Source organism: Heliangelus exortis, chromosome 1 (assembly GCF_036169615.1).
Source record: "Heliangelus exortis chromosome 1, bHelExo1.hap1, whole genome shotgun sequence".
NCBI classification, from domain to species: domain Eukaryota; kingdom Metazoa; phylum Chordata; class Aves; order Apodiformes; family Trochilidae; genus Heliangelus; species Heliangelus exortis.
The window spans coordinates 98,018,047-98,041,848 of record NC_092422.1 but is presented as its reverse complement, the minus strand read 5'-3'; the positions used below and the strand labels follow the sequence as shown (position 1 = coordinate 98,041,848).

The 23,802-nt window shown below is 38.9% G+C and overlaps 1 protein-coding gene across 5 annotated transcripts in view; it reads left to right on the top strand.

Annotated features, from left to right (window-relative positions):
* Positions 1-23,802, top strand: part of USP25 (ubiquitin specific peptidase 25) — a 90,221-nt gene that overhangs the window by 5,552 nt on the left and 60,867 nt on the right. For 3 of the 5 annotated variants that reach the window (XM_071755344.1, XM_071755337.1, XM_071755362.1), the window contains exons 2-3: positions 17,858-17,935; positions 20,045-20,189. In XM_071755344.1, the coding sequence (XP_071611445.1) occupies positions 17,858-17,935; positions 20,045-20,189 (223 nt within the window). Of the gene's footprint in view, positions 1-17,857; positions 17,936-20,044; positions 20,190-23,802 lie in introns of those variants that run through there. The other 2 variants (XM_071755351.1, XM_071755374.1) reach the window with 1 other exon arrangement.

Below are 23,802 nucleotides of genomic sequence, written 5' to 3'. Positions count from 1 at the left end.
TTCTGCATCAGTCACCCCCTTACAATCTTTGCTGGTGGTGCTTGTGATGGAGGGATTATAGGGGCGTCCAGGGTTGCTGTCAGGGTTTCTGTATGTTTAATTGCTCTTAGCTTTGTGTAGTGGAGGTGCTGATTTGCCATTCCCAGCTGGTTGTCTGACAAAAGCTAAGAGTCAAACATGACATATTCCTGTTATTCCTTAGCATAAAAAGTAAACAGAAGGCTTAAAAGCAGTGTCTTCACTTGTGTGTTTCCATGCAGCAATAAATTCCTTTGAAAGCCTTCGCTTTTTGGATTGGTTTGGGTTTCAGGTTATTTTTTTGTTTGTTTTTTGGGGGGGCTGTGATTTGGTGTTGGTTTTTTGTTTTGTTTTCTTTTGTTTTGGAGGGGTAATGGGGGGAGGGTGTCAATGGAGTTATTGTGGAACCAGAGCTCTTAACCAGAGCATGGGATGCATGTGTTGCCAGGTCATGGAATGAGACAGGAAAAGATTTTCTGCTTTCATTGAGTAGGAAAGAGGTGTGGGAGTGTCTTTTCTGGGAAACGAAAGTATCCTGAGTGCTTTCACTTTTTAGTTCTCTTGTGATAACCAGAGTCATAATTTAAGGGCAGGAAAGGTTGCATTGAGTCACATGGGAGGTTTGAGTGTGTTTTTCATGGGTTTTCAGTTTTGGGTTTTGTTTTTTTTTTCCTCTCTCTCTTTTGGTGGTGTTTAGTGATTTTTCTGTTGGTTGGTTGGTTGGTTTTTGGTTGTTTTTTTGTTTTTTAAAGCTTCCCCATCCAAACCCAGTGAGTAAGTTAACAGTGTGATGGTCCTTAGTCAGCCGATAGACATGTGTAATGTGAGAGGATTCAGCTTCTCACTGAGGGCTGAAGCATCATGATGCAAATGGCAAGCCCGGAGTATTACGTGAGTTACACAGGAGAGGCTTGTGACAATGTATTTAAAGATTTTATTAATTGAAGGTAAATCTCAGCTGTTTTTTTTCCCATTAATGTCTGCTTCTCTTAGCTGCTGATTAAACTTGATGGAGTGCTGTTAAAGAGGACAGTATCTGCAAAGAGTAGAAAATCATAGAATCACAGAATTGGCTGGGTTGGAAGGTACCTCAGAGATCATCAAGTCCAACCCTTGATCCACTACCGCTGCAGTTACCAGCCCATGGCACTGAGTGCCACATCCAGCCTCTTTTTAAATATCTCCAGGGATGGAGAATCCACCACTTCCCTGGGCAGCCCATTCCAATGTCTGATCACCCTCTCGGTAAAGAAATTCTTTCTAATGTCCAACCTAAACCTCCCCTGGCACAACTTGAGACCGTGCCCTCTTGTCTTGCTGAGAGTTGCCTGGGAAAAGAGACCAGCCTCCCCATGGCTACCTCCTTTCAGGGAGTTGTAGAGAGTGATGAGGTCTCCCCTGAGCCTCCTCTTCTCCAGGCTGAACCTCCAGCTCCCTCAGCCTCTCCTCATAGGATATTTGACTCATAGGATATTTGACAAATATTTGACTGGAGAGTTCAGTGAAACTGAGAAAACTCATATGTGACTTCTGCCAGAGAGCTAAATGTGCAATAGGTGGGGTGGGAGCAAGTTGCATTTGTTTTTAATTAGTAGGGAAAAGCTAGTACTGTGAATCACAATAGTTTCAGGTAGAACTACATAAAGGTGGAACTTTTCTGATAAATTCTTCATCTCTTTTATTATTAAAAAAAAATATTATGGTGACAGCAGTAATCTGAAATTGTGAGGCTGAAATAAAGGTGAGGGGTGAGACGCTTTACTGCTGAACAGGCTAGCAGGGCTGTGCCTTGTGTAATAGTACAAACTCAGGCTTTATACCAAGTGAAAAAATATACTTTTTCCTGTTTCTTGAATCAAGCTGGCAAATACCATGTCTTGCTGGTTTGGTTTTTTTTTTACAACTTAATTACAACTTAATTTCATAGAATCATGGAATGTCTTGGGATGGAAGGGACCTTAAAAATCATCTAGTTCTAACCCCCTGCATGGTCAGGGACACCTCTCACTAGACTAGGTTGCTCAAAGCCCCACCCAACCTGATCTTGAGCATTTCCAGGAATGGGTTATCCACAGATTCCCTGGGCAACCTGTGCCAGTGTCTCACCACTCTCACCCTGAGTAATTTCTTCTGATGTCTAGCCTAAATCTTAAAACCATAATCTCTTGTCCTGTAGCTACATGCCCTCTTTTAAAAAGTCCCTTCCCAGCTTTCCTGTAGGCCCCCTTGTGGTACTGGAAGGCTCCTGTAAGTTCTCCCTGGAGCCTTCTTTTCACCAGGCTGAACAACCCCAAATCTCTCAGCCTGTCTTCATCGGAGAGGTGCTGGTCTCACAGGAACACGGAGTAGAGGAGGAGAATCCCCTTCCTTGACCCTGTTGGCCACACGTCTTTTGATGCAGCCCAAGATACAGTTGGCTTTCAGGGCTGCAAGCACATATTGCTGGCTCAGGTAGAGCTTCTCCAACCAACACCCCCAAGTTCTTCTCCTCAAGGCTGTTTTCAGTCCATTCTCTGCCCAAGCTGTAGCTGTGCTTGGGGTTGCCCTGTCTGTGGTGCAGGATCTTGCATTTGGCCTTGTTGAACTTTGAGGTTCTCATGGGCCCACCTCAAGTTTGTCAAGGTCCCCTTCCCTCCAGCATATCAACCACACCACACAAATTGGTGTTGTCAGCAATCTTCCTGAGGGTGAACTCAATTTGGCACCAATGCATTTGGAAAAGCACGTGTCACTTTTTTAGTGCTACCTTACATTACTGCTGTGCTGAATATAAATGTTGTCATAATCTGTGTTGTGTCAACACTTCTCAGTGAAGATTGCAGGTAGAATGGAGAGCAGCCACAGAGTGTGCTGTGGTTGAGTACAATCACCATCTAAAATGTTTTCCTACTGCATTAAAATTTCCCCTCTCTCATTGTATTGCAGGCTTCCTGTCTATCAGTAGATTTCTTGAGGACTTCAAAACTTGCATTACACTTAAAAAGGGCTCTATGTACCATCAATAGAAATTTATTGAAAAATTTCTCTTTGAGTAATCCCATCCATATCACCTTTCAATCCCAGTTTTCAGAAGGAAATAAAGGGAATGTAAGTCTGTTCCCTTGCTGCAGTGGGTGACATCTCCTTGCCTGGATATTCAGCGTACACTGGGCTGTCCATCTGTTTTGCTGCCTTCTGCTGATGGTTGCAAAGCTGTATCTTCTGATAGAGGGGTGCTTTAAACAGAGTGTACTATGTAGTAGTTTTCCTTGTGAGTGAGGTACAGAATCTTTAGGCTTTAGGTTTAGGCTTTGAACATGAAGGAGATGTTGAGCATTGTTTTGAGTCAATACTGAGATTCCAGTGAAGTGCTATGTGGGAAATACTGAGTTCTAAGATGGTGTAAAGGACAGACTGGCACAAAATGTTGTGAGCAGGATACTGTGATACCTTCAGTTGTTTGTGGCAGGCTTTGAGGGTTCTTGTCCGTTTAATTATGGACTGGTTCTCCACCATGTATTTAGTAACATCAAATTCCAGTGGTTTGAAAATAACAATGAAAATATTAAATCTATTTAGACATAGACTCCTGCAATTTAAGAAGGTACTGATATTTTTTTTTCAGTTAGGTTTCATAGTTTTCAGTCTTTTGAAAATTACATTAGCTACATACTTTTGCTTTTCTTTGCCATAATGGATGAAACTCAGAAACACATTTAAAGCCATCAGCATGAGAGTTTTCCTGAAACCTGACATTACCAGATGAATGGGACTTTAACAGAAACACCACTGTTGACATGTGGCAACACTCAGTATTCACAGTTTTAATGTAGCCCTCCATAGTGTATCCGTACATATCCATAACATAAGGATGTTTGAGAGGTGTATTCTGAAGAACATGCAGTGTGGAACATCTTGAAGGCTAGAGTAAAACTAGGTTTACTCTGGAAACATTGCCTGACACAGATTTGTGTATGTAAACCACTTTTTTTTTTTTTTTTTGAGGCAGCTTGTTGGTATGCACATTCCAATAGTTTTTATTCCAAGATGCACGGCGTTGACTTGATGATTTTGTTTATAGTAGGTTTCTGAATTACTTTAACTGGTGAGTTTTTGCTGAAAAAAAATCATACTCTGCACAACATTTCTTCTAAAATGTTTGTGTTGTCAACTAATTGGCAACAGTCAACCTTATCAAAGTGTCAAGCAAATGCAGATGTTTAAAATACCGTTGACTAAAGCTTTTTAGCCATCAGGTGAATGCATATTTTTAAGCTTTACAGTAAGTACACGTAGACAGAACAATGTATTTAACAAAAGCTTTTCAGAGAGACATTTGTGCTTCCAAACCATGATCCATAGCTATTTAAATTCAACTGATGCTTATACTTTACCTTGGTCTTGGCAGAATATATGTAAGTGAATGCATGTGATACAAGGGCATGTGATGTGCCCCTGGCACCTTGCTACCACTGACATGTCATCATTTTGCTCATGTTGTACCCCATAATCCAAAGGACTCCCTTTAATTAAAACCGGATGTTCAGTTGACAGCAGGGTTTAAGTTAGAGATGTAAAAGTTTTGGATTGTGAATTATGTAGCTGTATTTAATGCTATGTATTACTTTCTAGTGAATATAGTAAATTCCAGGCTTGAGTTAGCATGTAGTTTCTGTGGTATCTCTTCTAACAGCTGTACGATTTGAAGTCAGATACCTGGGCTAAAAATTTCTGTTCTTATTCTGAAACCCAAACTGACTTCCTTAATTTCATTAAAATGTCGATTAAAAAAATTAAAATAATAATTTTGTGGAGTTGTTACTCGGTTTAGTTGCCGGGCCAGTGTTAAACCATTGACCTTTATCCTGGCTCAAACCAGGACAGGAGTTTATTTAACTTTTTTTTTTTTTTTCCCCTGTGTTTAAGCCAGAAAAAAAGAAGTGTTAAATGAAGTATTCATTTACAGTCAGGTGTATGCTTTTAGAGTGCTTTGAAGTAAGCAGCTGGAAAAGGACAGGTATTCACTGGCATGTGGCATTCTCCATCCTCTTTGTAAGAGGAGGAGATGGTGAGAACAGGCTGCTACTCCATTTCCCCTTTGCGTTTAGCTTCATTTTATTCCTCAGAAAGTTAGCTGCTTTGAAAAAAAAAATTTCTCCAGGGGCTATATGTGTTGGAAATTTACTTGGTTTAACACACTAAATGTAAATAGCCTGGTTACAGTACTGAATATTGTGTGTTTCGTTGTAGCCCAGTGGTCTCACATAATGACTAAGAAATTATTTCTTTGTCTTGCAAATGTTGACTTTTGGTTTGGTACAGAATCATGGGAAGTAAGAGAAAGTTTTTCATCTTGTAATATGCTTTTGGGTTTTTTATTTGTGGTGGGTGTTTGTGTTGTGGGATTTTTTTTATTTGTTTGTTTTTTGTAAATTCTAAATACTTTTTGAACAGCTTGCAGAGCTGTTTTCCTTGGTATTACCTACTTTCCCATTTGTCAGCTTCTTTTTTGTTGTTTGTTTTTCAAATTCTGCTTGTGTGTCTCTTGTAATTGCATTTAGAGACTTTCTCACTATCATCATCTTTTCTTATGTTTAAAACCTTCTAATTATTTGGTAGTAGTACTCAACAGACTTTTTAAAATTCAGGCACCCAAGCTTAGATCTTTGTGGTTTGTTTTTTTTGTTTGTTTGGGGTTTTGTTTGTTTGTTTGTTGGGTATTTTTGTTTGTTTTGAGGGGTTTTGTTAGTTTTGGGTTCTCTTTTTTTGGTTTGGTTTGTTGGTTTGGGGTTTTTTTCTTTTTTTGGGGGGGAATTCTTGTTTTGGGTTTTTTCCTGTGGTTTTTTTTGTCTTTTTTTTTTTCTTGTCTTTTTTTTTTTCTTGTCTTTTTTTTTTGGTCTTGTCTTCTTTTTTTGGTCTTGTCTTCTTTTTTTGGTCTTGTCTTCTTTTTTTGGTCTTGTCTTCTTTTTTTGGTCTTGTCTTCTTTTTTTGGTCTTGTCTTTTTTTTTTGGTCTTGTCTTTTTTTTTTGGTCTTGTCTTTTTTTTTTGGTCTTGTCTTTTTTTTTTGGTCTTGTCTTTTTTTTTTGGTCTTGCCTTTTTTTTTGATCTTTTTTTGTCTGGTTTGGTTTTTTTGTCTTTGGTTTTGTGAGGTGTTTTTTTTTTAATGGGGCACTAGAATTAAGTCTTTCTCTCTGTATTCCTTTACTTTCTTGAAAATTAAAAAATAACCAACATCTTACTGGCAACTTTTGTCTTTCCTCTAGTCTTGCATGTGTTTTATGGAACTTGGGGCTGAAAGCCACAGAACATCTCATGTGACAGCCCTGGCTGGACCATAATTGTCCCCTTGCTTGAATCTTGCCTTGTCTGCTTTTCCAGACTACAATCTGCTGGCTGACTGAGTAACCTCTGGATTTAATGATGGGAAAGATGGACAGATTTCCCCATCATTACCAGTTCCAATGCTTGCTAATTTACCATGCTGCTTTTCTGGGGCTGATAGAAAGGAAACTGGTACATGTGCCACCTTCTTCCTAGTGCTGCCTGGGGGTGCAGTGTATGGGCTCAGCTGTTATGGACCCAGGAAGGGGGTTGCAGCTGCCTGCTGTCCCCAGCCAAGAAGCCCAAAAGATTTTACTCTGTGACCTTACTGAGGTGAAAAGGGTCCAGAATTTTGCTGTTAGAGTTGATTATCTCTTGGGTGTTTTTGGTGGTGAATGTTTTGGTGTAATGCTGCTGCAGGGAAGGCAGCATGGAATTTTAATTTTTTAATGTTTCAGACTATTTTTTAAAAAACCTGAACTCTTCAGATGGGGTCTTTCAAACTCTTTTTAGTAGTCAAGTGAGCCTGTGAAGTTTCAGCTAGGTGGGTGTTGATGAGACGTGGCAGAGAGTCACTATTGATGATACTGCCACCAAGGAGACAGGGGAGACCGAGAGGGCTAAATTATAAAAAATAGCACTTATAAACCAAAGTTGTCTCAAGTTTCTTGAGTCTATGCCCTTACATGTTATAATATGACATGTTCAGCTTTCTGTGGGGGCTGAGGCAAATAAGCATTTTAAAATCAGGTAATTCAAAGTCCATTAAAAAAAAAATAAAATCCCATAGATTCTCAAGGTTGGTTTCTTTCAAGGAAAAAGCAAAAAGGCAATGTTTAAAATTTTGGTTGCCCTTTGTGGAGTGCACTGCTGAATTTCCTATTTCTTTAATTGTGAGGTAGTGAAACTATAGCTTGATCATCAGTACAAATCTCAACACATCTTTAAATACTCCATTGTGTTCTAGGCTCATTTTAATTCTCGTGTCATCTGCATCTGTTGAGGTTATTACCTAATGGACATGGTAGCTGCTCGCTGACCTTCACGGAGTGACTTCCCAGCGGTGGCCGTTCTGCCGGGACGCAGCACCTGCCAGCAGCTTCCTGACGCCTGACCCAGGGAAGGCTGCCTGGCCTGGAGAAGCTGGAGCTGCTGTCAGGAATGCCTCACCTTGCAGGCAGCCTGTTAAACACTATCCTGGATTTTAGGTGGCTTCATGTTATGGGTAGTCCCGTTTTTCTGCAGACTTTATTTATTTATCTATGTATTTATTCTTCCCCTCAAGCTGTGTGTCTCTTCACGGGACTTCTTTTTAAATTGACTAGGGGGAGGATAAGCTTTTAAATTATTGTATTGAGTGTTGCAAGTAATGGTGCCTGGCTTTTCCAATGGAATTGTCTTGTAATGCACCTCAGATTAAAAGTTAGGTGATGGGGGATTATCCATTGAGGCTGTGGGGTAAATTCATTTCTGGAAGACCTGCCTGTAGTGGGGTGGAGATTAGTACTTTCCGCCCTTCTTCCCCCAGCCCCTGTGTCATCTCTCCTACTTTTTTTTGGCTGAAACAGTGGATAGCAGCAGGCAGTGACAGGGAGCTATGGTCTGGCTGGCAGAGGTGCTGGGGAGCCCCTAGGTGCTACCAAGGGTGCTGGGGAACCCAAGGCTTGGCCGAGCTACTGGAGGCGGCCCTTGGGCTGCTGGGGCCAAGACTGGAAGGCAGGTGTGCCTGGGTATGTGCACACTCTGAGATCACAAAGCCCTTTTCTTTGGAAATCAGGTTAGTAATTTTTTTTTAAATTGGACTAAATGGGAAAGCCTTTCTGAAGTTGCTTGTGTTTTTTTCCCCCTTTCTCTTCAACCCTGGCAGCTGACCTTTTTGTCCAGAAGTCTCCCTGCTGTGGACTCTGCAATGCAGATCTGTATTTAAAAGTTCAATTTAACTTTTATTTAGGATTTCCGTGCTGTGCTATTCTGAATTTTATGTGGAAAAATTGTTTGTGAAATCTTCCTGGTATTGCTTACCTACGGTATGTAGCAGAGTTGTTTGAGGTGAGGTGAGATCTTTGATACTTGTGCCACTAACAGCTGCAGTAAATCTTTCTGGATGTGAACACCTACACCAGGGTGAGGAGAGCAGAGCAGCACAGCAGGTTTTAGCCTGTGTGGGAGTGGACTTGGGTGTGTGCATTTGTTTAAGTGGTATGCAGGTTTGACCACCAAGGCACACCAACAGTATCAGATCCTTGCTACTGTTTGAATTTTATATTCACCTCTTCTTGGAGAAAGTTTTCTGCAATAGTGCCTAAGTAGGTTGAGTACTATAAGAGGCTTTTTCTCCCCTCTGTTTCACTCACTGGGTAAAAATAGGATTTAAATAAAGGCAGAGAAACAATTCATTCTCATATGGCTGCTGCTCCACAACAGTTTAATCCAGTGAAAATGGTTTTGTCCTTTCCCTAGTTTGAAGTCATCAGGAAATTTAATTAAAAGCAAAGAGTGGCTTTCTGATATTTTATTCAGAGTCCAAGCTGGCTTCTTGGAGGTTCAGGCAAGTGGCAATGCTGGCTTAAAGGGACGAGTGGCTCGTGGCCAGAGCAAATGGTATTTGGAAACCCAAGCCCAGGCTGGCTGACACCGGCCCGAGCTAAAACCAGGGGAGAACAACTGACTTGTCAGAACAGCTTGTGATCTGACAGACCCTTTAAACTTTATTGTTTGCAAGTGTTATAGAGACCGGTATCCCACCGGTTTGAGGACCCTTCTAGCGTCAAGAGTTGATTTGTTTTGTTCCTAGGGTTGTCATCCTTGTTGTCAGCAAGGAGAACAAAGGGCCTAACCTGATGTTTTCTTGGAAGCTTTTCTGTACTGTGGAGAGTAGAATGAGGTTATCATGATTTATGAAAAACAAATAAACAAAACCCAAACATATAAAAGCTAAACACTTGAATGAGCTATCAGGACTGCTAAGAGGTAGGTCTTACCCTTTCAGTGACAGGCCATAAATGGGTAATGAAAGGACTGTGAAGAGCCTCGAAGCCCAAAAAGCTTGTTTGGTGTGGTGGGTTAACTGTGATTGGGATGCGAAGGAATATATCTCAAAATGGACAGTTGAAATGTGGTTTGCAGCATTGTTTTGTATCTCAGAAAAACGAGATTTCATTAATTGCTGAAAAGACATTCAAAAGGGTAATTTCAATAACAGCTACAGTAAAATTGATGGCCAGGGCAGCAGTTGTTCTCTGAAGAGAGAAAGCCTGTGTCTTGGTGATACTGCCTGGGCAGACACTGTAAAATTTAATGCTTAAGCATGATGGTAAATATCTATAAACAGAAGAAAAAGCAGGAAACTTTTACAAGAAGGGAAAGAAGAAAAAAAGAAGGAAACTTATATAACAGAAAGTATCCAGTAGTCATTGGAAAATGTGTTTATTTTTTAGATATACACAGCTGTTTATCTGTCATCTTCTAGCTTCCTTCTTCTTTTTGTCTGTATAATGTCACCTATTGTGGAGCTCAGTGGTTTTAAGTTGCTGTGCATGTTGTTGGCATCTCTCTTGATGCTGGGGTATGAACAGAGTAAGGTGGGATTGGGACACAGACTGAATCTGAAGCATGTCACTGGTGTGTCACATGGATTAAGCAGGTCTCAGGAATCCTTTTATATGTAGTTAACTGATAATGTATCCTGGTTCTTTGAAAGACCCATGCTGCCACCAATAACTCTAATCACCGATCAGATCTGCATGAGAGTAAAGATATTTTTGCTGATTGCTGTAACAGTTATTGGAGTGTGTAAAAATAAAAAGTAATTTTTGTAAGGCAGACTTCCCTGTGGCAGTTCCAGGGAATGCAACCTGGAGTTTAATTTGCGTCTGGTTAAATGAGACTAAAGAACTCACTGGCTTTGTGTTAATTAATTTTTAGAGCTCTTATTATTGTGTTAAGAGCAGGGTTACAAAGACGTAGCTTGAAAATTTTTGTTCGGAAGCTCCATTGTGCTGAGTGTGAGAAATGGTGATGGTGTTTTAAAACACACAGACCTCAAAACTTGACATTGCTGACACCTTTTATCTTTTCAGTAAGTACTAGGGTTGCTATCCTTTCTGTTTAGGAATAGTTATCAGTAAGAGCTAGAAACATGGAACTAAGCAATTCCATTCAAGCAGCGTTCCTAAGTCAGTTCATAGGCTCATTTTAAGATGCAGGCTCAGTTACATTTCTCTTGTGTGTTCAGTGTTTAGTTGGGAGGATTGGTTTTAAACCCTGTTGCTTTGATGGAAATGACAAGATTTGTGAGCCAGCTCGCATTTCACACTGTTTATTGTCATGTTCTTGTAAGTTAGCTTAAATGCCTTTGCTTTCTTTCTAGTGTTTACTTTGCTGTGTCTTTATAGTGACTACTCATATTGCTTTGAGCCACTGTTTTCTTCTTTGGTGCTGTTTAGGTTCTTTTTCACCGGGGAAAACTGCATCTCTTGCTAATGTAAACTGAGCATTAGTTCTCATACAGGCAGTAGGTGACCTGCAAGTGGTATGGAGTTGTAGTACAGGGCTGAGTTTCAGTACTTTTCTGACCCAAGGGAAAATGAGACAAAATCCACTAAATTTATTCAAGGAAGTATGTTTCTGTTGCTTTCTGAATCTCTCCATGTTATTGTAAGTATGCATTTAGTCAGTGGTACCTATCCCAGCTGCATTATTTCTCCAATTCTTTAGCACTGCAAAATTTAAGACCTACACAGTAATAAGGTGATGCTGTAAGAAAGCATCAGATGTGTAAGAAAGCATGAGATGTGTAAGAAACCTGGCTTTAGGGTCTCATTCCTTCTCTGTGCTGTCTGTGTGAAGGAAAGATATGTGTCTAATGTGGAAGAAAGGGTGTGAAGATACTTCTTCATATGGGTAGAGTAGTTTGGATGGCTGCAGACTTTCCCCCTGTGAACTGATAGGTTCCTGCTCATTGCAATTGAGATGGTTGGGCTAACGCTTAAATTCTGGGGTTTTTTTGTGTAAATATGTGTGAGATGCATTTACCTTATAGTGTCAGTAAATACAAACTAAACTCCAGTCTTCTTTTAAAAATCCCATTTCAGAAAGTTTAAATTTTAGCTTGAATTAAAATAAATTTAAATCTTATGAGCAAATGAGACTTTTTTTTGGTCACATGTATGAGGCTTAGAATAGTGAGTGTTTAAATGGTTGCATGCTCTCCTGTTGTATAGAATTCTTAGTATTAAATCGTGAAATTCATTGAGAAGTTGCTTCTTAAGGCATTTTCAGTTGAAATAGTACATCTCTGTTCATGGAAACGATAGAAATGTGCAGAGAGTACTCTGAGTGTCATGATTAATGTAGTTTGTATAATGCTATGATTAAGCAGGATACTGCCTTTAATTTTTCAGGGAGGACGGTGTGCACATAAGTAGTGCACTTAAGCCTGTTCCCTATTAAACTTTTATTTGATCCAGGCTGTGGCTGGCTGAAAATTACTGCCATAGAGTATGTCTTTTTGCTTCCTTGAAGTAATTTTTCTTTCAGTCCAGTTGCAGGTGGGTAATTAGCCACTTTGGACAAGCTGCTGCTGTAATTGGCAGGTTTTAGCAGTCTGCAGAGCACTCCTTGGAAAATCTGGAGTCTGTGCATGGCCTTTGCTCTCCACAGGTAATTTTTTTTCAAGCTGAAATGCATTTTGCGTTTGTGTGTGGATAAAAATACACCTTCACCTACTTTTTTTAGAGGATACCATGTCATATAAGAGGTTTCTGTTTTCATGACTGCACAGAAGGAAACCCGCTTAGCAGGTAGCAGGCAAGGGAACCAAATTAGGAGGTGCTGTAAGAATGAAGACCTTAAAGCCAGTGCAGAGATTTAACTTGATCTTTGCACTAGCAAAATACTGCTTTTAAAGTATGTGTATACTTATACCCACTTTTTTAATTTACAAAATTTATACGTCTGTGTTCACTCAGCATATTGCACAAGCATACCCAGAGAAAAATCTTGAGAACAGCTATGGTAAGAGCAAAGACATGAAAAAATCTTGTGGAGTTAGTTGACTGTGTGTTTTCCTGTGTGTTACATACAATGTAGTATCTTCATGGAGGGAGTTATTTTTTATTTTCCTGTTGGAACTTGACCAACAGCTTATTTAGAAGCTGGCAAATACGTCTGTATTGGTGAAAGCCATGATGCTCAGCAGTGTATTTGGGCTGCTTGTTTAAGTGTTCCTGGGAGATACTACTAATGTGGCAGAAAATGACATTCACAGTAGTAATTGAGGGTCTTTAGTATGCTCATCCTTTGTATGTTGACAATATTTTGTTTGTAGCAGAAATATAAGGCCTTTTTCTAGAGGATTATGTTTCTTTAATTTCTTCTTCTGATTGCAGCGACATCATATGAGGAAACTGGCTTATTAGCTACTTGTCTGCAAATGTACCTTTAGCCAGGGTTTCTGCAGCTCAGGTTACATTAGAATTGTCTTTAATATAAAATCCTTGTGCAGTGTAATCTGAACTTGCCACCAACAAATAGCTCTTCTAAATTGGTGTTGCACTAGAAAGTAAAGAAAGCAGGTTTTGTGTGGAGGGACTCTAGTCAAGGTGCTGCTCTTGGCATTCACATTTTACCCTGTTTCTTCTTGTCTGTAGTAAATGTTTTCACTCCTTGAAGGAAGGGATTCCCATAGATAATTTTCATTATGTCCTATTTAAATGAGCTGTGATGTGAGAGAGTAAGCCCTGTTTACTTCTGCTAATGGTTGGACCATATGATTTAATACTAAATATATGACTTTTTCTGTGCTTTGGAACTGAATAGGGTTATTTTATCTTTTAATTTTGAAAGTCTTCTTGCTGCAAATAAAAATATTTGGATATTGCCATGAATAAAGCCAAAGCTTGTACTTCTTTAGAAGCTACAGAGATGAGAACATAAACAGATCAAAAGGTGGCTATTTTTTCCCCCAGTTATCTACAGTATAATTCCAAATTAGTCAATTTATGAGATTTACCTTGTCCAAAAAAAAAACATTTGTGTACTTTAGGTTTTTGCTTTGATTTTGATAAGTTATCAGTGTGTACAGTACTGTTGCGGAACTAATTTGGGCACAGTATCTCCCTAAGCAGATAATAGTGTAGATCCTTTTCTGCTTCACTAGCTCTGGCACAGTTACTGAATATCCTATTGTGTGAGGTTATAAACCAGATAATCTTAATTGGGCATTTCCTGAGAGGAAGGGGGGGATGGCTGAAAAAGGAACGAATTGGGAAGAGGAGCGTGCATTCCTAATACACAAATGTGGCTTCCATCCAGGAAAATGGGAGAATTTCCTGTTAGTTGAAATCTCCCAAAGCATTGCATGCTTGGGGAGCCAGAGGAAGGGGGAAGACTGGGAGCAGCTTGTGCATGAAAGCCCTGGGGATTTGATTGCTGGGTGATGTGATGGGACTGAGGGGTGTGAGGCAGCTGGGTCTCAGGACAACTGGGGCATCGTTGGCCCATCTCCTTTGTCTGGCCTGGCATTTTGGTTGCCCTGCAGCACTTACACCAGCAGTCTGGTGTCATAGACCAAGTCCTGGGGCTTTTTTAGAGCTCAAATGCTATCTAACTATGTGGATTATAGGTTTTATACGTTTGTGTATGTTGCTCTATTTATGTGCATATAGATGTATAATGTAACATGTTTGGTGTGCGGGTACACTGCAGATATACTTGGAGTATCGACACACGATATTGGAGGATCTGTGCTATCATAAACTATGGAATCTGTCATATAAATTTGAGGAAAGGGTGGCAAACGGAAGTGGGCACAGGAAAATAAGCTCTGAAAGAGCATAAATGGGCTTCTTTGCACCAGTAGAGTTGCACCTGGTTCTGTTGGAATAATTTCTTTGCATCTGCATTTGAAGAGAGAAGTTGTTTATGAAACTGAATTCCAGAGCAGTGGATTATAATTCAGAATTTGAACCTTGATTAATGCAAGGTTACAAAAAAATAAGGATTCAGGGAAGAGCTGTATTTCAAAAAACAGGAAACAACTTGTTTGTGTTAGGACTGCTACTTGTGTTCTTAATCTCCCTCACTGACATGATTTAATTAACATGTATTAATGTAGATGCTTCAGACATTTGTAAGCACTTGTAGACAGCTGCCTAAATTTTTTAGCTTTGCTTTAGCATAGTATGAGCTTTTTTTTGGTATTTTTCATAAGCCTTTGAGTGAATTCTGACCACAGTTGTTTAGAATAGCTACATTGGTATTTATGGACATTTGGGGGACTCTGTGTGATGATCACTTCAGCTCAAGATAGCACAAGCTCCAGGCAGAGTAAAGCTACTAGTGTAGATGTAACTGGTAGAGCGTTAATTGGAATAAGGAGGATGGCTTGCTTTGTGTGTAGAAGTCTGTCCTAAGTATTCTTAAATATCAGTTGCAATACAGCAGAGACTTAATTGTTTAGCAGTTGTATTAGAAATTGATCTTCAAACTTCAGTCATAGGTAATAGTAAAATAAAATGCATATTTAGAAAAAATCATTCTATACAGTACAGTAGCATGTACTAAAGGAATGTAACTCAAAACAAGCTTCACCTGTTTTGACTTTGGAAGTATAGTGCAGATGCACTAAAAGTTGCATCAAGAATGAAGTAATGTCAGCTCTTTGAATATGAGTGCAATTGTGTTTCATAAACTTTTTAAGTGAAAACAAAAAAAGAAAATTTGGTCTCTCCTGTCTGATGAATGAGGAAGGGGTTTGGTAGGGTCTGCCTGCACTGTCATTTATAATGAAAAGAAATAGAATTATCTGTAGTAATAGTTTCATGGGTAATTACATATTGGTAATTTATTAGTAAAGGAGAATAAGGGTAAAAGTTAAATGTTCAGTTGCAGTAAAGATGATGTGGGTATGATAGATTTGAGAGGATAGGGGAGAGTGGTGAATAGAAGGAAGAGAAGGCCACCAGTTTAATGCAGCATTAAAGAGTTTTTTTAGCTTATGCTGTTTCAGAATTAGTTCTGAGGACCTCTCAACCTATTAGCAGGTATTAAGAGAAAACACTGATCAGGTGGAAATGCCTTAAATTATACTTGTTATTGTTTTTGCTTTTTCCTAGCCCTTTGAGCAACAGAGATGTATTGTTATTACTTAACTTTTGTGTGGTTTGAAATAACTTGGAGATTCATGGGAGCTTGTCTACACTTACCTGAAAAGCCAGTAATACCTAATCAGGTGTTTGTGGCCCTAAAGCAGTTTCATTTCATTTGAGGTATTCAGGATAATGTTTTGATTTCCTCTTAGTTTCTGTCATGTGTAACTAGGATTCGTAAGGATTCTCTCGTTCACTTTATTATCAGTTTGAAATTTTGGAGCTGAATGTCTTAAATTCTTGGTCTTAAAAAAGTATATTTAGGTACCTAAATTTTTAGCTGAGAAGGGACCATCTCTGGACCTGGTTCTGATCATTTAAATGGGTATGTCCTTGGGAGGAGAGCATCAAACCACAGCTTTTCACTGGAATACTGAAACCTGGATATAAACTATGGCTGTCTATGTTTATAAGTTGCAGCTGTGCTCATAAATTAACAGCCAATATTTTGAGCTGCTGATTGTTTGTTGGTAAACTATGTCTCTTCTGTCTTTTCTCAGTCTCTGTGAGCAATGAATATCTTCCAGCCAGCCTTTCATAGTGTTGTATATATTGTGGAAGATACAGAAATCTGTTATAACTTGTTAAAATGGAAAGGAATTTCACTATAAATTATTATATTAACCCTCATGATGGTAGCAAATACAAAAAGAAATACACTTTTCTGCCATTCACTGCCCTTGAATTGCTTCTGCCAGTTTTAATTCTGTTGTAATTACTTTTCCCAAGTGCTTTATTTTTCTTTTTGCTTCTTGCCAGACGTAGGGACAGGAAAGCAACTTCATAGGGGAAACAAGTCCTGCCTTTGTACAGTGCTATGAAATGCACAGAGTAAACAAATGAGGGGTGAGGGGTGGAGATAGAGTGGGAGTTTGCCTGCATCATTTCACTTTTCTTGTGCCAACAGCAGGGTTTTTTTTAAAAAAAAAAAAAAAAAAAAAGGCAAATTGGATTGTTAGCAGTGTCCCTTAGGATCATAAATGAAGGGAAGATTGTGTATGTAATTCATAAACATCCTGAACTATACGCCTTCTATTGCAATTTATTAGGGCATGAAGTAGTGCCTGCCAGGTTAATTTCACACTGGGGAATTCGGCATTCATGCAGCTCTTAATTTCCTCTGTAGAAAGCTGTGATAAGGAGAAAATAAGGGTATTTGACTATTTGATTCAAAACAATTCATTTTAAATAAAAGTATTTTAGAATTGGCCACAAGGCATTTATAGTTGGAGTTTAAAAATTAATTTGGAGAGTAACATGAGAATGTTTTTGTCACTAATAGGAAATATGGTTTTTGTCTAGCACAAAACCCTGCACTTTACACAGTCATGTCTTTTATACATGAAATTATTGTTTTGATATCAAAATGTTGTGGGAAAATAAAAAAGAGCAACTTGCAAATACCATTATGCTTTTCTCTTTTTCCCATCTGGAAGAATGGAATTTGTTAGTGTGGAACAATGATCAGTCCACTGTATTAATGGTTTTAATGGTTAACTGGAGTTCAAGGATCGTTCCAGTTTAGTACCTGCATTTTGTTTTGGTGATCTGATATCTGAGCATGAATGCAGGAAACTATCTGTTGGCTCTACACAGGAGTAGGACCAGATTTTTATTAAAAAAAAAAAAATAATTAAATCATTAGAATTACTTTGAAGTGAATATTTAAGAGACCCGGAACCTCTTCTTTTTTTATAAATACAAGTTTTACTTTAAATTTAGTCATGGATGCTGACTGGTGTGATTTGGGAGAGTTGCATTCAACTGGTTTGGGAAAGTGGCTAAGATGCATTCCTAAGGTTTTGCTTTCGTCTCAAGATTACGTGTAGAGATTTTTATATTACTTCTCTTAAATCACTTATATCATCAGTAAGGCTTAATTTCTTAGTTTTGAGGTTGGAATGGCCGAGAATTGTTTACACTGAGGAAATAGTGGAATTGAGCATAACTGGGACTTGAAATTGGTTTTGATGGGAGTTCAGTCAACTGTTTCCCCGGATGCCTTTGAAAGCCAAACTATGGAGTTTTATTTGTTCAGAGGAGCCAATTGTGGCTTTATATAGGCTGCTTAAACCCATGTTGCATAAGCTTACCCATCATCAGTTGTAGTGGCTGGTGTTTTTGGTTTTGGTGGTTATTCTTTTTTTTTCTTTTTTTAAAAAGAGAACACAACAAAACCAACCAACCAAACCCATTACATCTGGGAATTAAAACTGCCCAAGTTGCAGAAAGTTAGACAAACTTGAGTAACAAAGGATCTGTCCCATTGTGGTGAATAAAGTTTATATGGAGATACTTTTAATGTTTGTAGAGAAGAATAGTCTTGTAAGTATTTGGTTTTGCTGTTATTTGGCTCTTACTTTGTTTTAATAATCTGTTTTTGTTTTTAGCACCAGCAAACGTTTTTAAATCAGCTGAGGGAGATCACTGGTATCAATGACATCCAGGTACTGCAACAGGCACTGAAGGTAAGATAGATGTGTTAAACTTGTAGCTACAGAATGTAAACATTTTAACTGCCTGTGAAACCCTACCCTTTCTTATTCCTCTTCCCTTCTGTTCCATTCCCAAGTTGGATACTTTTCCAACCAAAACAATTTTGGGATTTTGTAAAAAGACCTTCAAGATCATTGAGTCTAACTGTAAACCTAACACTGTCAAGTACACACTAAACCACATCCCTAAGTATAATATCTACACATCTTTTAAATACCTCCAGGAATAGTGACTCTACCATTTCCCTGGGCACCCTGTTCCAATGCCTGACAACTCTTTCAGTGAAGAAATTTTTCCTAATAACCAATCTAAATCTCCCTGGTCTAACTTAGGACCATTTCCTCTTGTCCTATCAATGAAAAAAATAATAACTTCTTCACTTTAAAAGGAATCTTGGATCTGTTTTGTACTGATATAAAAATTATTCTAGTGTTCAAAAATAAAAAGACAGGAATGGTATGACTTACCTTTAACCTCCAGTTAAAGCCTTTTGACATATCTTGGTGCTACTGCTAGTCAACTCCTGATGAATTGTTTCCCTATCAAGATGTAGTTACATTTTCTATAATGGACAGGTTCTGCTCAGTATGTAGGATGGACTCTCCTTGAACTTTTCTTCCTTTGCAAACTTTCAGTTCTTTTCTTTCAATATTGTTTTTAACCATTATAAACCCTTACACAGCAGAGAAGAGTTCTTTAATGCAGGTAAAGAATGCCAGTTCTCTGCATTCTATTTCCTCAAATATATATAGAATCGAATAAAATAATGCCTTGTCTCCCTCAAGCAGAGCTTTTTAGTCCTTCATACATGGTAAAAGGGGATTTAGTGAATTTTGGGCTGATTCCAACGGGATGAGGTTCAACACGGCCAAGTGCCAGGTCCTGCACTTTGGCCACAACAACCCCATGGGGAGCTCCAGGCTGGGCACAGAGTGGCTGAGAGGAGCCAGGCAGAAAGGGACCTGGGAGTCTGGATTGACAGGAAGCTGAACATGAGCCAGCAGTGTGCCCAGGTAGCCAAGAAGGCCAATGGCATCCTGGCCTGTATCAGGAACAGCGTGGCCAGCAGGTCCAAGGAAGTGATTCTGCCCCTGTACTCAGTGCTGGTGAGGCCACACCTCGAGTACTGTGTCCAGTTCTGGGCCCCTCAGTTCAGGAAGGATATCGAGGTCCTGGAGCAGGTCCAAAGGAGGGCAACCAGGCTGGTGAAGGGACTCGAGCACAGGCCCTATGAGGAGAGGCTGAGGGAGCTGGGGCTGTTCAGCCTGAAGAAGAGGAGGCTCAGGGGAGACCTCATCACTCTCTACAACTCCCTGAAAGGAGGGTGTAGCCAGGGGGGGGTTGGTCTCTTTTCCCAGGCAGCCATCAGCAAGACAAGAGGGCACGGTCTTAAGTTGTGCCAGGGGAGATTTAGGTTAGATATTAGAAAGAATTTCTTTACGGAGAGGGTGATCAGGCAATGGAATGGACTGCCTGGTGAGGTGGTAGATTCTCCATCCCTGGAGACATTTAAAAAGAGACTGGATGTGGCACTCAGTGCCATGGGCTGGTAACTGCACCGGTGGGTTAATGGTTGGACTTGATGATCTCTGAGGTCCCTTCCAACCTGGCTAATTCTATGATTCTATGATAAATCATGTATATGCATATACAGTTGTTGATTTGGATTCAGCATGAATTGTGTCTACAACTGCCCCTCAAAAGCCAGTATTTCTGGCTTTAAAAATGGCGTGGTAAGTTTTCAGAAGAATTCAGATGACTGCTGTTGAAGTCTGAGCATGTGGAGATTATGCTTGTTGAGAGGTTGGCCTATACTACAAGACCTTTAATTTTTTTTCTGAAGTAAGTGGAATTTTACCAAAATAAATTTTTATAAGATGTTTGGTCTTTATTTTAGTTAAAAAATAGTGATGTATATTGAATATGTCCAGTTTGGAAACTTTATTTTAAATGAAGATTTCTTCTGAAAATACAGTGTATCACTGATCATTTAAGTTGCTTGTGATTTTGTCCTTTGTTGTTTAATAAAAATTAAAAAAGGGTGAGGGGATGCTCACTTTTTGTTTTGTTGATGCTTAAAGGACAGCAATGGTAATCTGGAGTTGGCTGTGGCTTTCCTCACAGCAAAGAATGCCAAGGTTCCCCAGCTAGAGGAGGCAACGTACTATCAGACAGCCCTGCCTGGAAATGACAGATACATCAGCGTGGGCAGCCAGGCAGACACCAGTAGGTATTTTTTCTTTTCATAAGTTCACTTCAAAGGCAAAGAAACTTGTGAGATGGCTGTTAACCTGCTGATTTAACAATATTTAGATTACTATGTATTCTTTCTTTCCTTATTTCAGCTTTTTAAAGTTTTTTTCTTTATATTACCTTTACATTGTATATATGGTACTGATCAGAGGGTGGATAATTGGGTTTTCAATCTTTTTCCTATTTGTTTTTCCCTATTATTTAGGATTTATTTTGGGGTCATGCAGTAAATAATTTAAGGCAAAAGCTGAGTACTCTTCTGTTAAAAGAAAGTTGGGGAAGAGCCTGTTATGTCTGTCTTAATATGCTCAAGCCTAATATGTTTAAGATTAGATTCTCCTTGACAAGGTTGGCTTTGCCAAAGGGAGAAGCAAGAGGTTAGATACGCATTTTGTAGTAAAAGAGTAGGTATTTCATGTGTGAAATTAACATTAGATATACTTAATGGAAAAAAAAAAAAAGTGATACAGGACATTCCACAACCTGTAGTTCTTTGAGCCTTGCAGTTTTTTTGTTTTGGTTTGTTTTTTTGTTTGTTGGTTTGGTTTGGTTTTTTTTTGAGAGGTGGGTAGCAGCCAGAAAATGTGTTTAAATGTGTTAAACATGTTGAATGTTTGCAAATAAATATGGGAAATGACATGAAAGAAAAAGTCAAAGGAAGTTTTGTAATGGGATTGATTTCTGGAAAATTTGAGTTTCTTGATGTTGTATTTACATTGCAATATTCTAAATGTAGATGTAAAATATTTTAATTATATGTTGATCCTTTGAACATATATGTAGTAGATCTATGTAGTTTTTGTTAAATGAGTAGTATTATTTAGCATTGCCCTCCATTTTACTGCTTTGGGGTGGATGTGATTGCACCAAACTAAATTTAGTTAGATCTCTTTGTACAGTTGTCTTGTCTTTTACACCTTGACATAAAGATTTTTTTTTTTTCTTTTCTTTTCCTTTTTACACTAGAGATGAGTTTGATCTTAACATTGCAGATCTGCAAACTGCATTTTAATGCTTGGTATCACTAGCATCCATGCATAAAAAGCCCTGAGTGCATCATAGTTAGTTATATTCTGCCCCTTTTCTGAGTTGTGGAGGATGGCTTTAGGGTTTTTTGTGTTGTGTGTTGGTTTGTGTGGGTTGTTTTGTTTGTTTGGTTTGGGTTTTTTTGTTTTGTTCTTTTCTTTTCCTCCTTTGTAAAGAAAATATACACAATATACACAAACTCCCCTTTCAATATCAGAAAATTGACATTGAGGAAATGGAGACTATTTCAACAAGCTTAAATTTATAGTCATCAGTACTAAAGGTCAGCTATGGCAGTGGACTAGTAACCTGGGTTCTCTTGCAGTCTGTGTTTAATTAGATTTCTCAGCAATCCCATTAATAGAAGTGCTTAGTTTTGTTGTCACTGTCTGTACTATAAGATCTTCTGGATGATATGCAGTGACAAGGGGGTAGGAGATGGGAGAGACAAGCCTACAGAGTCTGCATCACCCACAACCAGTGATCAAACTGAATAGAGTAAATCACATTCCAAATAGGTCACACATTCCAAGCTGAATTTCAGGATTCTCTTCCCTTTCCCAAAGGGCTGGAGGCAAGACCCAGATTCCTTACATTATATAGCACTACAAGTCTGTAATAAGGAAGTGTCAACTACTGTGGAAAATGTTAGTTGCGGTGGGTTTTCTGGGGTTTGTGTGTGGTTTGTGTGTGGTTTATTTTAGTTTTTACATCGTTAAGTCAGGTCCTCACTGGCAATAAAGATAAGAGCCCTTTGACAGCCTTTGCTGTTTTAGTTAGACTGAAAGGGCATATGATAAAGGGCATCTTCACACTGAAGAACTTAGGAGGCAAGAAGTAAACACAACAAAGCAAAAGTAAACCTGTCTGATCATAGAGCCCCCCCTCCTCCTCTCTCCCCTTAGAGATCCAGTGAAAGAAAGTGAAAGTTGTGATCTGCTTGCCTGTAGTTATTTTGATTAAGAATTAAAAAAATATGGTAAATTTAAAATAGATAAGTTTTGGGGGCCTCCATGAGTAAGTACTGTCATTCATGTAAGGGAGTGTATCTTTGAAAGACTGTGGATAACTTCAGAGAAGAGAGTGGAAGGATGGGTATAGGTGAAAAACATTCCGCAGTGATAGCTCCAGCTGTCAACACTCCCTTCTGCAAAGAAAACTATTGGCAGTTCTTGCTGACTATGCTGAATGGTTTGACAGTATCTTGCCTTTCAAATTTGACTCTCTTTTACTATCCCACGTAGATATAATTACATGAAGATAATTATAACTTGCCCTTATTGTTCCTTATGCTTAACTGCCTCTGTGCATTTGGAATTTAGGATGCTACAAGTCACCAAGCTCTGTGTCCCACCAGGTTAAGTCGTCCAAACTGGGGATGAGAAATAGTTACAGATAAGTATCAGGACTTTTCATGCCACAGAAAGCCTCCAGCCACTTACAAAGGCTTTTGAAAGTATGCCTTGCAAAAAGCTTTATGACAGGAATTCTGTGAGCTTGACTGACTGCATTTCTTTACAATGGTTACTTAGTTAAGGGGTAAAATAAAAATGTGTGTGTCTAGCTTAACAATCAGCAATTAGCCTGGATTGTGCACTGGCTCTTCCAAAAGTGCCTGCGGTCAGGTGTAAGGAAACCTGATTTCTCTTACTAGCAAATGCAACATTTCAGCAGCTGCAAAAAGTATCAATGAGCTTGCATAAAATTTACTGCACCTTTAAAACCAAAGGCTGGTATGCACAATGAGTGTTACTCATGATGCTTGCCTTTTTGCCTGTTCAAAATGACAAGTGCAAGCACCTGCAAGTGTAGTTTTTTCATGTCATCTGATGAATACTTAATCTGATCCTTTTGCAAGGGTGGTGTTAATCTTTTTGGATTTTTTTTTCCTTCCTGAAATCTGTTAGCGAGCAGAAAGTGATTTAAGCATTTGGGTTGCAATGTACAAATGAACACTTTAATCCCTTGGATGTTCTGCTTAGTAGCACGAATCCTAGGCACTGCACTTAAAGCAAGACCAAAGAAGTTTAGTAGTACTTTCCAATATTTGCACTTCATTGATTTCTCTAGAATCCTTTTTTTCATTTGAAGTAATTAGTGTATTTTCATCTATGGCTGCATAATAGGACAAGTTCCATTGCAAAGCATATATCAATTTCCTTCTTATTAGAGAAACTTGCAGAACCCAGGGTTAAAAGAAGCAGCAGAATGAAGTTGTATTTAGAAGTTGTGTTGTCTTCAAATTAAATAGCTATCAAGACAAATTCTTTTACTCCCTTCTTTTGAAAACTCAATAATCTTTGTCACTAAAACTGAATTAGTGGTTTTTGCAATTGCACATTCTGTGGCTGAAACAAAAGATTTCAAACTCTTTGATAACTACAAAATGCCACACAAGCCAACTTGGGGGCTGTAGACTTCACTGCTTCTGGGGACCTGGCTTTTTGTATCTTCCTTTTGCTAGAGTTTGAGCCTTTGCATAAGTTGCAAAAGTCATTCAGCCTACCCATTCCAACGATTAAGACTTAACTGTATCTAAAACTTCCCAAAGTGATGCTTA